Here is a 14,468-nt window from a genome sequence, read left to right as displayed (position 1 = left end):
AAAATCAAATTTTTATGTAGAATCAGTATACATTGTACTCTTATTAAATGTACCATTATTCTTCTATACCTAGTATTATATGGAAATGACCCACAACTTGCAGCGATTGTGTGATTTAGTCACAAATTGAAGAAAAGTTTGTTTTTCAAAGCACTTTGTGACTTTTCTTACTTCATACACAAAAAAAGTGCAAAACTGTGACACAATCTGATTTCTTGATGATTTTATATTTTATAATAGTGATTTTATCATTTCAAAATATAAAGGAAAAAGCAGCAATGAATGACTAATAAGCCAATAAGTGCTCCTCGACTGTGCTGATTATGATCTACAGGTCATAATGGTGATTTGATGTATTTACATAAGTGTTTGTTCACCACAGTATATTTTGGTCATCCCATTAAAAATAACATTCAAATTGGATCATTTTGGAGCTTTAAAGTGCTGGAAACAGTTGTGTGAAATGCTTGTAAGTTATTGAAAAATTGCTTCTGGCAAAAGGTTTTCTGGTTTAGCGCCATTTGATCTGTTTATAACACAGAATTCTGTGCAGAATTTGAATGCATTTCACTACATCTCACAGCAATCTTTATTCATTCTGCGGTGAATTCAAACCCTTCTCACTGGATCTCGCAGCGCTGTGCTGTAACAGTGTCACGAAATCAACTTTGGTTCCTGAATAAAGCTGTTCTGAGCTGGGACAAGTTTGTTGGCGTCTCTGTCCCAGCTGATAAACTGACCGCGCTGCGCAGCTCAAACGAGTAGCACGATTTTGTTTCGCTTTTGTTTCGTTTGCAGTTTGATGTTTCTCATACGCAACAGAAATGGCAGCGCTTACGAGTTGAGCAACGCGGTGGTTGCGCCAGTGCGACCGCTCACCAAATGTAGTTGCACCAACAGAAATAATGGTCGCAAAATAATTTCACATTAAATATTTATATTTGTTTAATATTAATTAATATTGTTTAATGGCATCTTTTTTATGACTGAAGGCCAGTATCAGTGATAGCAATACTACTGATGTCTCTATAAAATCCCCCCCCCCCCCCCCCCTAATATTTAACCATTGACTATAGCCATTCAACATTACAGTATAGTTGAGAGCTATCAATTTTAACATTTATTAGATTTAAAATAACTTCAAATTTAAGTGAACTTTAAACAATCTTCACATAAACCCATTATAATAAATGTCATATTTACCTGTGCCCTTCAGCAGAAATATACAGAAATTGAAGTTATCAAACACAAAATTCTAAATTAAATATAGATGAATCTTTAAAGCTATAAAATTGATTGATTTCCTCTTTTTTATTTGATTAACAGAGATCACAGTAGCTTGTTATTAGGTTATTTTGGCTGCTATTTTTTAAAGAGCTGCAGCTACTGAACATGACGCAGATCTGGCACGTATCATATTTTCTCTCAACTTTCTTTACGTTTTAAGACCCACTTCAGGTCTTAAAGTCTCTACTAATGAGCTGAATCCAGTGTGTTAGATGAGGGAGACAGTGCTGGGTTGCTCCCGGACAGTTTTGAATACTATTTCAGTGACATGTTCTTAAATGTGACTCATATAAGATATATCACATGCATGCACAGTTTTAAGGCAGCTTTTACAGAAGCAGCAGTTCTGAGTGGGGTGGCCAACCCTAGCTCTGCCCCTGCGTTAATTGCATTAAATATTTTCAACGATTTAAACTGAAAAATTTAATCGCCTGCGTTAACGTGCTAATTTTGACAGCACTAACATACATATATATATACATATATATATATATATACATACACACACACAGTATCTCACAGAAGTTGAGTACACCCCTCACATTTGTGTAAATATTTTATTATATCTTTCCATGTGACAACACTGAAGAAATGACACTTTGCTACAATGTAAAGTAGTGAGTGTACAGCTTGTATAACAGTGTCAATTTGCTGTCCCCTCAAAATAACTCAACAAACATCCATTAATGTCTAAACCGCTGGCCACAAAAGTGAGTACACCCCTAAGTGAAAATGTCCAAACTGGGCCCAAGTGTCAATATTTTGTGTGGCCACCATTATTTTCCAGCACTGCCTTAACCCTCTTGGGCATGGAGTTCACCAGAGCTTCATAGGTTGCCACTGGAGTCCTCTTCCACTCCTCCATGACGACATCACGGAGCTGGTGGATGTTAGAGACCTTGCGCTCTTCCACCTTCCGTTTGAGGATGCCCCACAGATGCTCAATAGTGTTTAGGTCTGGAGACATGCTTGGCCAGTCCATCACCTTTACCCTCAGCTTCTTTAGTAAGGCAGTGGTCGTCTTGGAGGTGTGTTTGGGGTCGTTATCATGTTGGAATACTGCCCTGCGGCCCAGTTTCTGAAGGGAGGGGATCATGCTCTGCTTCAGTATGTCACAGTACATGTTGGCATTCATGGTTCCCTCAAAGAACTGTAGCTCCCCAGTGCCGGCAGCACTCATGCAGCACCAGACCATGACACTCCCACCACCATGCTTTACTGTAGGCAAGACACACTTGTCTTTGTACTCCTCACCTGGTTGCCGCCACACATCATCTGCACCAAATAAGTTTATCTTGGTCTAATCAGACCACAGGACATGGTTCCAGTAATCCATGTCCTTAGTCTGCTTGTCTTCAGCAAACTGTTTGCGGGCTTTCTTGTGCATCATCTTTAGAAGAGGCTTCCTTCTGGGACAACAGCCATGCAGACCAATTTGATGCAGTCTGCGGCGTATGGTCTGAGCACTGACAGGCTGACCACCCACCCCTTCAACCTCTGCATGGTCGACCATGGCAACATCTTTGGTCGACCATGGCAAAGCCTGTTCTGAGTGGAACCTGTCCTGTCCTGTTAAACCGCTGTATGGTCTTGGCCACTGTGCTGCATCTCAGTTTCAGGGTCTTGGCAATCTTCTTATAGCCTATGCCATCTTTATGTAGAGCAACAATTATTTTTTTTCAGATCCTCAGAGAGTTCTTTGCCATAAGGTGCCATGTTGTACTTCCAGTGACCAGTATGAGAGAGTGAGAGCGATAACACTAAATTTAACACACCTGCTCCCCATTCACACCTGAGACCTTGTAACACTAACGAGTCACATGACACTGTGGAGAGAAAATCAGAATAAGAATCAGAATGAGCTTTATTGGCCAGGTATGTTAACACATACAAGGAATTTGTTATAGTGACAGAAGCTCCACAGTGCAACAGAAAGACAGCAACAGGACAAGACACAGATAATAAAATAATAATATACAAATAGGCAATGTACAAAATAGCAAAAACAATATATAATATAGACAATTATGGTCTGGTATGTGCAAATTTGAAATTACAAAATAAGTATGTGTGGTGAACAAATAATGTATACATTCAGAGGGTCCAGAGTGATTTTGCCAGCCCTTTTGCTCACTCTGGATAAGTACAGTTCTTGGAGAGTGGGGAGGGTTTTACCAATGATTCGCTCAGCAGTCCGGACTACCCTCCATAGTCTTCTGAGGTCAGATTTGGTAGCTGAGCTGAACCAGACAGTTATTGAAGTGCAGAGGACAGATTCAATGATGGCGGATTAGAACTGTTTCAGGAAGTCCTGTGGCAGTTTGAACTTCCTCAGCTGGTGAAGGAAGTACAACCTCTGCTGGGTCTTTTTCACAATGGACTCAATGTGATTGTCCCACTTCAGGTCCTGAGAAATTGTGGTGAATGACTCCACTGCAGTCACAGTGCTGTTCATGATGGTGAGTGGGGGGAGAGCAGGGGGGTTTCTCCTGAAGTCCACGATCATCTCCACAGTTTTGAGTGTGTTAAGCTCCAGGTTGTTAAGACTGCACCAGACAGCCAGCTCCTTATCCTCCTGTCTGTAAGCAGACTTGTCACCGTCTTGGATAAGGCCGATTAATGTGGTGTTGTCTGCAAATTTAAGGAGCTTGACAGAGGGGTCTTTAGAGGTGCAGTCGTTGGTGCAGAGGGAGAAGAGCAGTGGGGAGAGAACGCAGCCCTGAGGAGCCCCTGCTGGTTGAGAATTTTCCCAGCCTCACTAGCTGTTGCCTGTCTGTCAGAAAACTGGTGATCCACTGACAGACGGAGGTGGGGACGGAGAGCTGTGTCAGTTTATTTTGAAGGGTGTCTGGGATGATGGTGTTAAAAACGGAGCTGAAGTCTACGAGCAGGATCCTTACATAAGTCCTTGGTCTGTCCAGATGCTGCAGGATGAAGTGCAGTCCCATGTTGACTGCATCATCCACAGACCTGTTTGCTCTGTAGGCAAACAGCAGGGGGTCCAGTGGAGGCCTTCAGATAAGCCAAAACCAGTCTTTCAAATGATTTCATGGCCACAGACGTTAGAGCCACAGGTCTGAAGTCATTAAGTCCAGTAATTTTGGGTTTCTTTGGGACGGGGATGATGGTGGAGCATTTGAAGCATGAGGAGACTTTGCACAGCTCCAGTGATCTGTTGAAGATCTGTGTGAAGATGGGGGCCAGCACAGGTTTTTAGGCAGGTTGGTGACACACCATCCGGGCCTGGTGCTTTCCTTCTTTTGTTCTTTCTGAAGACCTGGCGCACGTCATCTTCACTGATCTGAATTGCAGGTGAGAGGGGGGTTGCTGGAGGTGTGAATGGTTGTGCGGAGAGGTGTTCAGGGTGGGTGTGTTTTCTTTCTCAAACCTGCAGTAGAACTCATTCAGGTCATCTGCCAGTTGTTGATTCTCCAAAGTGCTGGACGATGGTGTCTTGTAACTGGTGATATCTTTCATACCTTTCCACACTGAAGCAGAATCACTGGAAGAGAATTTGTTCCTTAGCTTGCCAGAGTAATTTCTCTTTGCCACTCTGATCTCCTTTTCCAGTGTGTATTTGGCCTGTTTATACAAGACTTTATCCCCCTTTCTGTAAGCATCTTCTTTGGCCTGACGGAGCTGTCTGAGGTTTGCAGAGAACCATGGTTTGTCGTTGTTGTAAGTTGGATGAGTCTTGGTAGGAATGCACATATCCTCACAAAAACTGATATAAGATGTTACAGTCTCTGTGAGCTTGTCCAGATCGGTGACAGCAGCTTCAAAAACAGTCCAATCAGTGAGAGGGAAACAGGTTTGTAAATCCCGCTCTGTTTCATTAGTCCATCTTTTAACAGTTCTTAATACAAGTTTTGCAGATTTAAGTTTCTGCCTGTAGGTCGGTATGAGATGAAACAAACAGTGATCAGAGAGTCTTAAAGCTGCTCGTGGGACAGTGCTATACGTCCTTTATCGCTGTGTAACAGTGATCCAATATATTACTGTCTCTGGTGGGACATGTGATGTGCTGTCTGTATTTTGGCAGTTCGCGGGAGAGATTTGCTTTATTTAAGTCCCCGAGAAATGATTAAAACAGAGTCTGGGTGTTGTTGTTCTGTGTCTGTGATCAGATCAGAGAGTTTCTGTAAAGCTGATCTCTTGCGGTGGAATGTAGACACTCACGAGAATGAACGAACAAATCTCCTGCGACAAATAGAACGGCTTGCAGTTAATGAAGAGCGTTTCTAGATCAGAACAGCACATATTCTTTAACACAGTTACATCTGTACACCACCTATCATTGATGTAAAAGCACGTCCCGCCGCCGCGGGATTTCCCCGTTGATTCTGCGTAGCGATCTGCTCTGATCAGCTGGAAGTTAGCCAGATGTAGCACGCTGTCCGGTATGTCGCCATTCAGCCAGGTTTCCGTCAAACACAGAGCAGCAGAGTTTGAAAAATCCTTGTTTGTCTGGGAGAGCAGAAGAAGTTCATCCGTTTTGTTGGGTAGAGTGCAGAGATTCGCTAGATGGATGCTAGGCAACGCTGTTCTAAATCTGCGCTGACGAAGCTTCACAAGCGCGCCGGCACACTTCCCCCGTCTGTGCGTCCTGAAGCGTTTGACCAGAGCTACGGCTCCGCCAACTACAATGCCCAGCAAAACGTCCGAATAATCAAAATCCGGTAAAAGATTTTGTGGTGTGTTCTGCCGAATGTTCAGCAGGTCATCCCTGGTAAAAACTGATGTTTGAGAAACAAAAAACAGGAAAAACAAACAAACACAGTACAAACACTGACGACCAAAGCACTGTAGCTGCCATCTGCGGCGCCATCTTAGATAGTTGGACATTTTCACTTAGGGGTGTACTCACTTTTGTGGCCAGCGGTTTAGACATTAATGGCTGTGTGTTGAGTTATTTTGAGGGGACAGCAAATTTACACTGTTATACAAGCTGTACACTCACACTACTTTACATTGTAGCAAAGTGTCATTTCTTCAGTGTTGTCACATAAAAATATATAATAAAATATTTACAAAAATGTGAGGGGTGTACTCACTTCTGTGAGAAACTGTATATATATATTAGTGCTGTCAAACGATTAATCGCGATTAATCGCATCCAAAATAAAAGTTTTTGTTTACATAATATATGTGTGTGTACTGTGTATATTTATTATCTATATATATAAATACACACACATACAGCATATATTTTGAAAATATTTACATGTATATATTTATATAATGTATATATATATATATATACACATTTATTTAATATATAAACGTAACATATTTTTCTTAAATATATATACATGCATGTGTGTGTATTTATATATATATAGATAATAAATATACACAGTACACACACATAAACAAAAACCTTTATTTTGGATGCGATTAATCGCGATTAATCGTTTGACAGCACTAATATATATAAACATTTTTGTCAAATAACATGCTGCACAACAGAACTGTGTAAATTTAAATGGATGAAAAATGGTAGTTTTTCTCAAATTAAATGGTCAAATTAAATAGAGATGAAGTTCATGTGCACTCTCCTCATATATTAAGACAGATACTAAAAAAAAAAAACACTCTGAGCGTCTTGTGTGTTTGTGTAGCAGACAAATCTATGCCACTCATTCACAAAGAGACATGCAGAACATGCAGACCTAATAGCGACATGCAGTGACTGGCTGTTGTGTTTATTTCTGATGTGTGGTTGGTAGTTAGATTAAGCTATACCGAATAAAAATATTCAGAGATTATCATTGTCACCGACATAAATTTTATCACACTCTTGCCATGATACTATTTATCACCCAGCTCTAATGTACTGATCAATTAACATTCAAGACCCTTAGAAAAATGGCACAGAAATATCAAATAAAAAGTCTAACTATAAAAGTGCTTCCAAAGCATTAAATACAGTTTTAGATAACAGTAAATGAAGGAGGCTCACATCATGCCCAAGTTCAGCAAGTCCAGCAATGCAGCCATAACGAGTCGTCCACTGCGTTTTATCATCCAACAATGCCTGACAATTGAAAAAAGACATAACTAATAATAGTTTGTAAACACATAATAACTCTAAATCTCAAGTCCAAGCACAGTGTCTACTACCTTAGTAAAGGTCTTGGTGATACGTGACTGGATGTTGTTGGTTGTCGTGCTGAACGTCTTGCAGCTCTGAGCCATCAGCCGGGCAGCAAAGTCTCGCAGAGCCCAGTGATTGTCCACGTCAGGCCTCAGACATAGCTGCTTACTCACAATACACGTCATCACAGCTGGGATCAACTCATGGAGCTAAAAGAGAGTGAAAGTTACATGAAGAAAAATATAATTTTCCTAGAACTTTTGAGATGAAACAGTTTGTACTACAAAAAACACATAGAAAGTTTAAGAACTCAAAATGCCCTTCACAGCCAAAAAAATAACAAATAAAATACTTTACTGTAACCTGAAAAACTGTTTTTAAATGCAAATTAGTCAGTCTATCATAAGACAGCATGTTTACATAGAACTTGTAACGGTACAGCAGCAAAACAAGGTCTTAATTCTAAAGGTCAAAGAGAGAGTTAACATGATTTTGAAAAACTAATCAAAAACGTAAAATAAAATAGGCAACATTTTTGATTTATGAGATGTAAATCAAGTGTATGTTATTATTAGTATGTAGTGTTTGAATAGCTTACATATTTCTCTAAATATAGAGTTGGATTGTCCATTAAAGCCTTCACCATCCTCATTAAGTATATCAGCAGAGCCAGATTATTCTGAACAACATTTACACGGACCTGAAAGAGAAAGCGATTCTTGTTACAACAATATAGAGGATCTTTGTATGGTTTCTATATATAGTAATTCATAATTCATAATTTAATTAAAAAAGTTTCAGGAGTGACATCCGTATTGTGACATAATTCGTACAATGCAGGATTCACTCTTGAAATAGCAATGACTAACACAGTGATAATGACTGCAATGGATGGGACAAAAAAAATTGTCAAAACACTGACAATTAATGTGCATTAAGCAATGAAAATTCAAACTGATAAATGCATATATATAATACATTTACATATATATATATATATATATATATAAAATACATTTTAGCAAGGGAGGTGGGCGATATTACTTTTTTACAATATTTTATTTTACGATAGGGTTGGGTTGGTATTTTACGATAGGGTTGGGCGACAAGGCAAAAATATCATATCCTCAATATCAACTCCCTTATCAGACACACCTGATTTAACTCATCAGCTTGTTAGTAAAGACTGCAAGACCTGAATTGGGTGTGTCTGACAAGGGAGACAAATGTGACAGGGCAAGGGTGCTTGCAGGACAGGTTTGAAAACCACTGCCTTAGACCATCTACAAATATTAAATCTTAAAATAAAATTTTAAGGTTACCACTACATCTTTCTGAAAAAAATAAAAAAATGCAGCGATTGATATTTAGTTGATTTATAATTATTTTCAACACTTTCAATGTACTGTTATCAGGGCTGTCCTTTGGGCAGTGCAACTGGTGTGACCACACCAAGCCCCACCCTCTGGGCGGCACGGGAAAATATTTAAAATATTAATAATTTTTAAAAAATTAAGCATCATTATTTATTTCAGCATTTCAGTTGATTTTATTAGGTAAGGGTTCACTCAAAATAATTATCTGAGCCTTATAAGGGACAAATTAAATTTAAATAAATTTTTAATTTGTGACTTTGACGCTGCTTTGCAGCTTTTGCACCTTATCAGTCACCTACCTAATTGCTTAAACACGGCAACAAGCCAAGAATGAGAAAAGTTTTGAAAACATGTCTGGGGCTGAAAAAAGGAGTAACAAAAAGATAAAAAACAAGAAATAAAGGCATCTCTAGAAGGCTCATCTATTTAAAGGCCCCGTGTGGAAACAAGGACTGAGGAGTACGAAGAGAGAGAACAAGATGGAGACAGAGAGCGGGAAAAGGATCAGGAAGATGGACATGCAGATGTGGGTTTAGATGATGTTGTCACTCCTCCGGTGCTGCTGCTACCAGGTCAGACCCCGAATCAGCTTCATTCACATGCATTGAAAAAGACATCACTGACCCTGCTAACTGGACAGAAAAGGTGACTAGAATGACTAGGTTCTGTCATTCAGAAACATGGCTTTTCATATCACTGCTATGCTGATGACACTCAACTCTACCTCTCATACCATTCCGATGATCCGACTGCTCACTCACATCTCAGTTTGTCTAACAGACATTTCTTGCTGGATGAAGGACCATCACTTTCAACAGAACTGCTTGTGGTTCCAACAAACCCATCACTTCATCATAATTTCACCATCCATTTAGGCACATCAAACATAACTCCTTCAAAAACCACCAGAAACCTTGGAGTTGTAATTGATGTTCAGCTGAATTTCTCAAACCACATTGCTAAAACTGCCTGGTCCAGCAAATTTGCTTTATTCAACATAAAAAAGATCAGGCCCTTTCTTTCAGAACAGGCTACACAACTCCTTGTTCAAGCTCTCGTTTTATCCAGGCTGGACTGTTGCAATGCTCTCTTGGCAGGTCTTCCAGCCAGTTCTATCAAACCTTTACAATTAATACAGAATGCGGCCACAAGATTAATTTTTAATGAGCCGAAACGAACGCATGTCACACCTCTATTCATCTATTTGCACTGGCTACCAATAGCTGCTCGCATAAAATTCAAGGTACTGATGTTTGCCTACAAAACCACCACTGATTCTGCTCCCCTTTACCTAAATTCACTACTTCAGACTTATGTGCCCTCTAGAAGCTTGCGTTCTGCAAGTGAGCGGCACATTATTGTGCCATCCCAAAGAGGCACAAAATCACTTTCACAGACTTTTACATGAACTGTTCCCTCCTGGTGGAATGACCTGCCCAACTCAATCCGGCCATCTTCAAGAAACAGCTAAAATACTATCTCTTCCATCTTTATTTAACCTTCTAACTCTAGCACTCTCTATTCTAATTCTATTTTATCTATTTGTTTTCTTTTTTTATTTAAAAACAACACCAGCTTTCTCTATTCTTTTTCTATTTCTGTTTTCTTTTTATCTATTATATAACAAAAAAACAAAACAAAAAAAACCCCTTGCTATATGTACTGCGTTAGGCTAACTGAGACTTGTCATAGCACTAGCTTATTATTGCTCTTTTGTTGACTAAATGTAAATGTAAAAGCTTACCAGTAAGATGACAGACATGCTAGTGGAAAGAGGGCCTTTGAAAATTGTCTGAGCATGTCTTTCCTAGAAATAACGAAAACTGACATTTTTCAGAGGAGTACTATTGTAGAAAACTGCCAGACCGAGAAATTGGCTGGTTTATTTCAAAAAGCAGATGCTGTTTTTTGCTTTTGCTGTATATTGTTCGGTTCAATTACATCAGTGATCACATAATTAACGTAACAAAATGGCTTGAGATGCGCCGACGTTTAAGGCCATTGCACACTGAGTCCGAATTTTTCGTCCGAAATTTTCGCACGTTGAAAAATAAATACGACCTCACGTTTTGTCAATCACGTTTGCACACTGCCTCCGAAATTTTCGTCCGTCAAAAAAAAATTCAGATCGGGTTCGATTTTTTGCGTTTTTCGCATCCGTATAAAGCATTTTGAGATGCTTTGAGAAGGTGTTTTGACAATTCAGAGCCACCGTACAAGCGAAAGCCAAAATCCAAAATAGTGTCAGACAAATTAATACACTTCGTCTTGCAGCACAGAGCACTTTATGACAAACAAATTGCGGAATACAAAGATACAGAATATAAAGAACTGCTGTAGCCTATTTTTTTTATGCCTGGCGCGCACCTTTCCGATGCAGCAGTTCGGTGTGTGTGTGTGTCTGTGGGCGTATCCATTCCATACCTCAGACAGTCTCTGTTCAGGATAAATTGGTTCACGGAAATTGGTGGTCTTCTTTTTAATATGTGGATTCAGTATCGCTAGCAAAGTATCAAACTGAGGCACTGACATCCTGAAATAAACTTTGAATCTCTCGGGATAATCCCGCAGCTCTTTGATAAAGAGGTGGAACTCTCCTTCCAATCTAAGGATTGGATGGACCCAATATTTCCTTTTTCTTTTTTTAAAAAGAGAGAGGACAACAAAATTATCCTCACTGCTTGTAGACATTTTGTATAGTTTTGCGATTTTTTTCGCAACGGATTAATTAAAACGCATCGGACTCAGTGTGCAAGGTCTCTGTGCGTGACGAATTTTTAAGATTGCGAATGCGAAAAAACGCATGCGAAAATTTCGGACTCAGTGTGCAGAGACCTTTACAGGGAAGTAAGACGAACTGGCTCAACGTGAGATTATTTGGGAGAGGGCACACACTATCAGGCTGTGCTGACTCGTATTCTAGCTTCTGTGCAGTATTTATCACAGAACAATCTAGCATTTCATGGTACAAATGAAAAACTGTATGAGCCAAATAATGGGAACTTTTTGGGTTTAACTGAAATGATTGCAAAATTTGACCCCACAATACAAGAGCATATCCGACACATTAAAAATAATGAAATCCGTGGGCAAGGATATGACAATGTGGCTAATATAAAGGGACAAAGTAAAGGTGTTCAAGAGCATATCCTCAGTCTCAATCCCTGTGCGTTTTTCATCCCCTGTGGTTGTCACAGCTTGAATTTAGTTTTGGGCGACACGGCAAAGTCTTGTCCCAAAGCAATGGCATTTTTCAGAGTGGTACAACGAATTTACACACTCTTTGCATCCTTGACAAAATGATGGCAGATACTAAAGACAGTCATCCACCACTCCTAAACCTTTATCCAACACACGGTGGGAATGTTGGATCAAAAGTGTTAAAGCAATTCACTACCAGACTAGTCTAATCAGGGATGCTTTACAGGAGATAGCTGATACCAGCAATGATCCAAAAGTTAAAAGTGAAGCTGAGTCTCTTGTAAATTATGAGTTACAAAACTTTGAATTAATTTTCGCAATGATCATTTGGCATGACATACTGTTCGCTGTAAACTCAGCGAGTAAACATTTGCAATTGAAAGACATGCAACTGGACGTGGCCCTCACATTTGTTAAGGGATTAATTGATTTCCTTAAAAAATTAAGAGCAACAGTATTTACTAGGGGTGTAACGATTCATCGATATGGATCGATACAGTGTCTGATGATATGATGCATTGATGCCACGCGTAAAATATCAATATCTGTAGTATAAATAGGCACCTTTATTTTGGCTCTGTCCAAATTTTAATGTAATGTCCGTCTATGCATTACCGCCAACGCGTGCATTCTCGTTCAAACTCACGTCTCAGGACTCGATATAAGAACTGCCCGAAGGCACAAGGTGAGCGTAAAAGACGCTCGGGATTGTTGGCGGAACAGTTGAGCGCTGTCTGAGAAGTTTTCTGCACACACATCTGAAGGGCACGCACACAGACAGCCGCGTCTACACCGCGCGAATACTAAATTGAGCTCTCTTCCACTTTTTTTGTGCATGGATGAATAAATACAGACAAAATTACATCAAAATGCACGTTTTGGTAAATATCCTAGCAAACACAGTTGGTTAGGCATATGTCTTAACGTAAACAGTTGTGTGTATCAGTAAATAAAATCTTTACTGCTTTCTTCTTAAAGTGAAAGCAAACTAATAATAAATCTAATGCTGTCAAAGAACAATACAAGTGCTTACTGCTCCTGACTAAATAACATCATAAATTATTAATCTTAATTTATACAGCGAAGACTATGCAGTTATTTTACATTTGATTGCGTACTTGAAAATCAAGTTTAGCCTGAGCTGAAAAACCTGAAAAGCACTGTTTATTGAACTTGTGTCTTTATCCTATTGTATTTATTTTCTGCTATTGCTTGTAATTTGGTTATATGTAGAAAAGTTTTTTAGCACTGAGCCCATAGCAGTCAGAATTGTTTTTCCAATTGTTTATTTTCTTTATTTAAAAAAAAAAAAAAAAAAAAAAAGGTACAGGATGTGAACATTTCAGATAAATGTTCATGTTATATATATTGGTTGCATTTGTAAAACAATAAAAATGTAGATGGTTGTTTAAAATAGGTATATATCATAATATCGAAATATCGATCGATATACTCCTGTATCGAATCGAATCGTAATCGTATCATATAATTTTTTGAGGTATCGGCAAATATTGAATCGCTGGGTATGAGAATCGATATCGTATCGTGACGAACCATCCGATTTACACCCCTAGTATTTACGTCTGCTAAAGTAACAGCGACCGAGATTGCTTTGGAATTAGAGGTTGAGCCGAAATTCATAGTTAAGCACGACAAACGAAAGGCAAAGGACACTGATATTTCGCCAGAGAAAATGTTTGAAACATATTACTTTTTAGTAATCATCAACAAAACCCTAGTGTCTTTAAATTCACGATTGCAACAAATACAAGATTTCCAAGATAAATTTTTTTTTTTTTTACTTAATGTGGCCAAATTGGGTGTATTGATGGATGAAGAAATGAAAGATTACTGCATGAAACTCAGCCTTGCTTTGTCTGATAGAGACGAACATGAAACTGATGACATTAAGAACTATCTACGGATAACTATGTCACAGGAGAGATTATGTGGACTGGAAATGTTATCAATTGAAAGAGACGTTGCTACTGACATGGACTATGGAAATTTGATAACGGAATTTGCTGCAAGGAAGGCTGGAAAGATTCCACTTTAGCGTGATAGGCAAGTTATTCTTTAAAAGCCTATGATAAATCGAATTCTAACATTCCGTGAAGAGATTAGTGTAATTCTGTAATTATTGCTGTTCTGTATCATTATTATTATTATTCAGATATGCAGTGAATTGTGTTTTTGTGTGTGTGCACTTTGGGTTACTTTTGCCAAGATATCACTTTTTCATTGGTATGGTGTGTTAGTGCTGTTTGTCTGCATGGAAAGGGTGGGGAGTTGCTAATGTTTCTTGTTCTTCATGAATATGAGTGAGAATATGCGATCACAAACATAAAAAAGCCCTATTGTTGTTGATTATTCCTCATTTTGTTCTCAAAATTGATTGCATGATGTTTTTACTCGCTGTCACAAACACTGTTATTCGTTACCACGACAACTGCTTGCGCATTCGTGTTGAAAGCAGTTTTCCTGGATAAAAAGTAACCAGGCGACTA

At 39.0% G+C, this 14,468-nt stretch overlaps 1 protein-coding gene across 1 annotated transcript in view; it reads right to left on the bottom strand.

Moving 5' to 3' along the window:
- Positions 1–14,468, bottom strand: part of LOC306869911 (transcription initiation factor TFIID subunit 6-like) — a 98,352-nt gene that overhangs the window by 48,207 nt on the left and 35,677 nt on the right. The window contains exons 9-11 of the mRNA XM_079416846.1: positions 7,983–8,084; positions 7,411–7,593; positions 7,250–7,324 (exon numbers count right to left, since the gene is read on the bottom strand). Of these exons, the coding sequence (XP_079272972.1) occupies positions 7,250–7,324; positions 7,411–7,593; positions 7,983–8,084 (360 nt within the window). The remainder of the gene's footprint in view (positions 1–7,249; positions 7,325–7,410; positions 7,594–7,982; positions 8,085–14,468) is intronic.

This window comes from Barbus barbus, assembly GCF_936440315.1.
Source record: "Barbus barbus genome assembly, chromosome: 5".
Lineage (NCBI taxonomy): Eukaryota > Metazoa > Chordata > Actinopteri > Cypriniformes > Cyprinidae > Barbus > Barbus barbus.
This window is presented reverse-complemented; position numbering and strand designations above follow the sequence as displayed.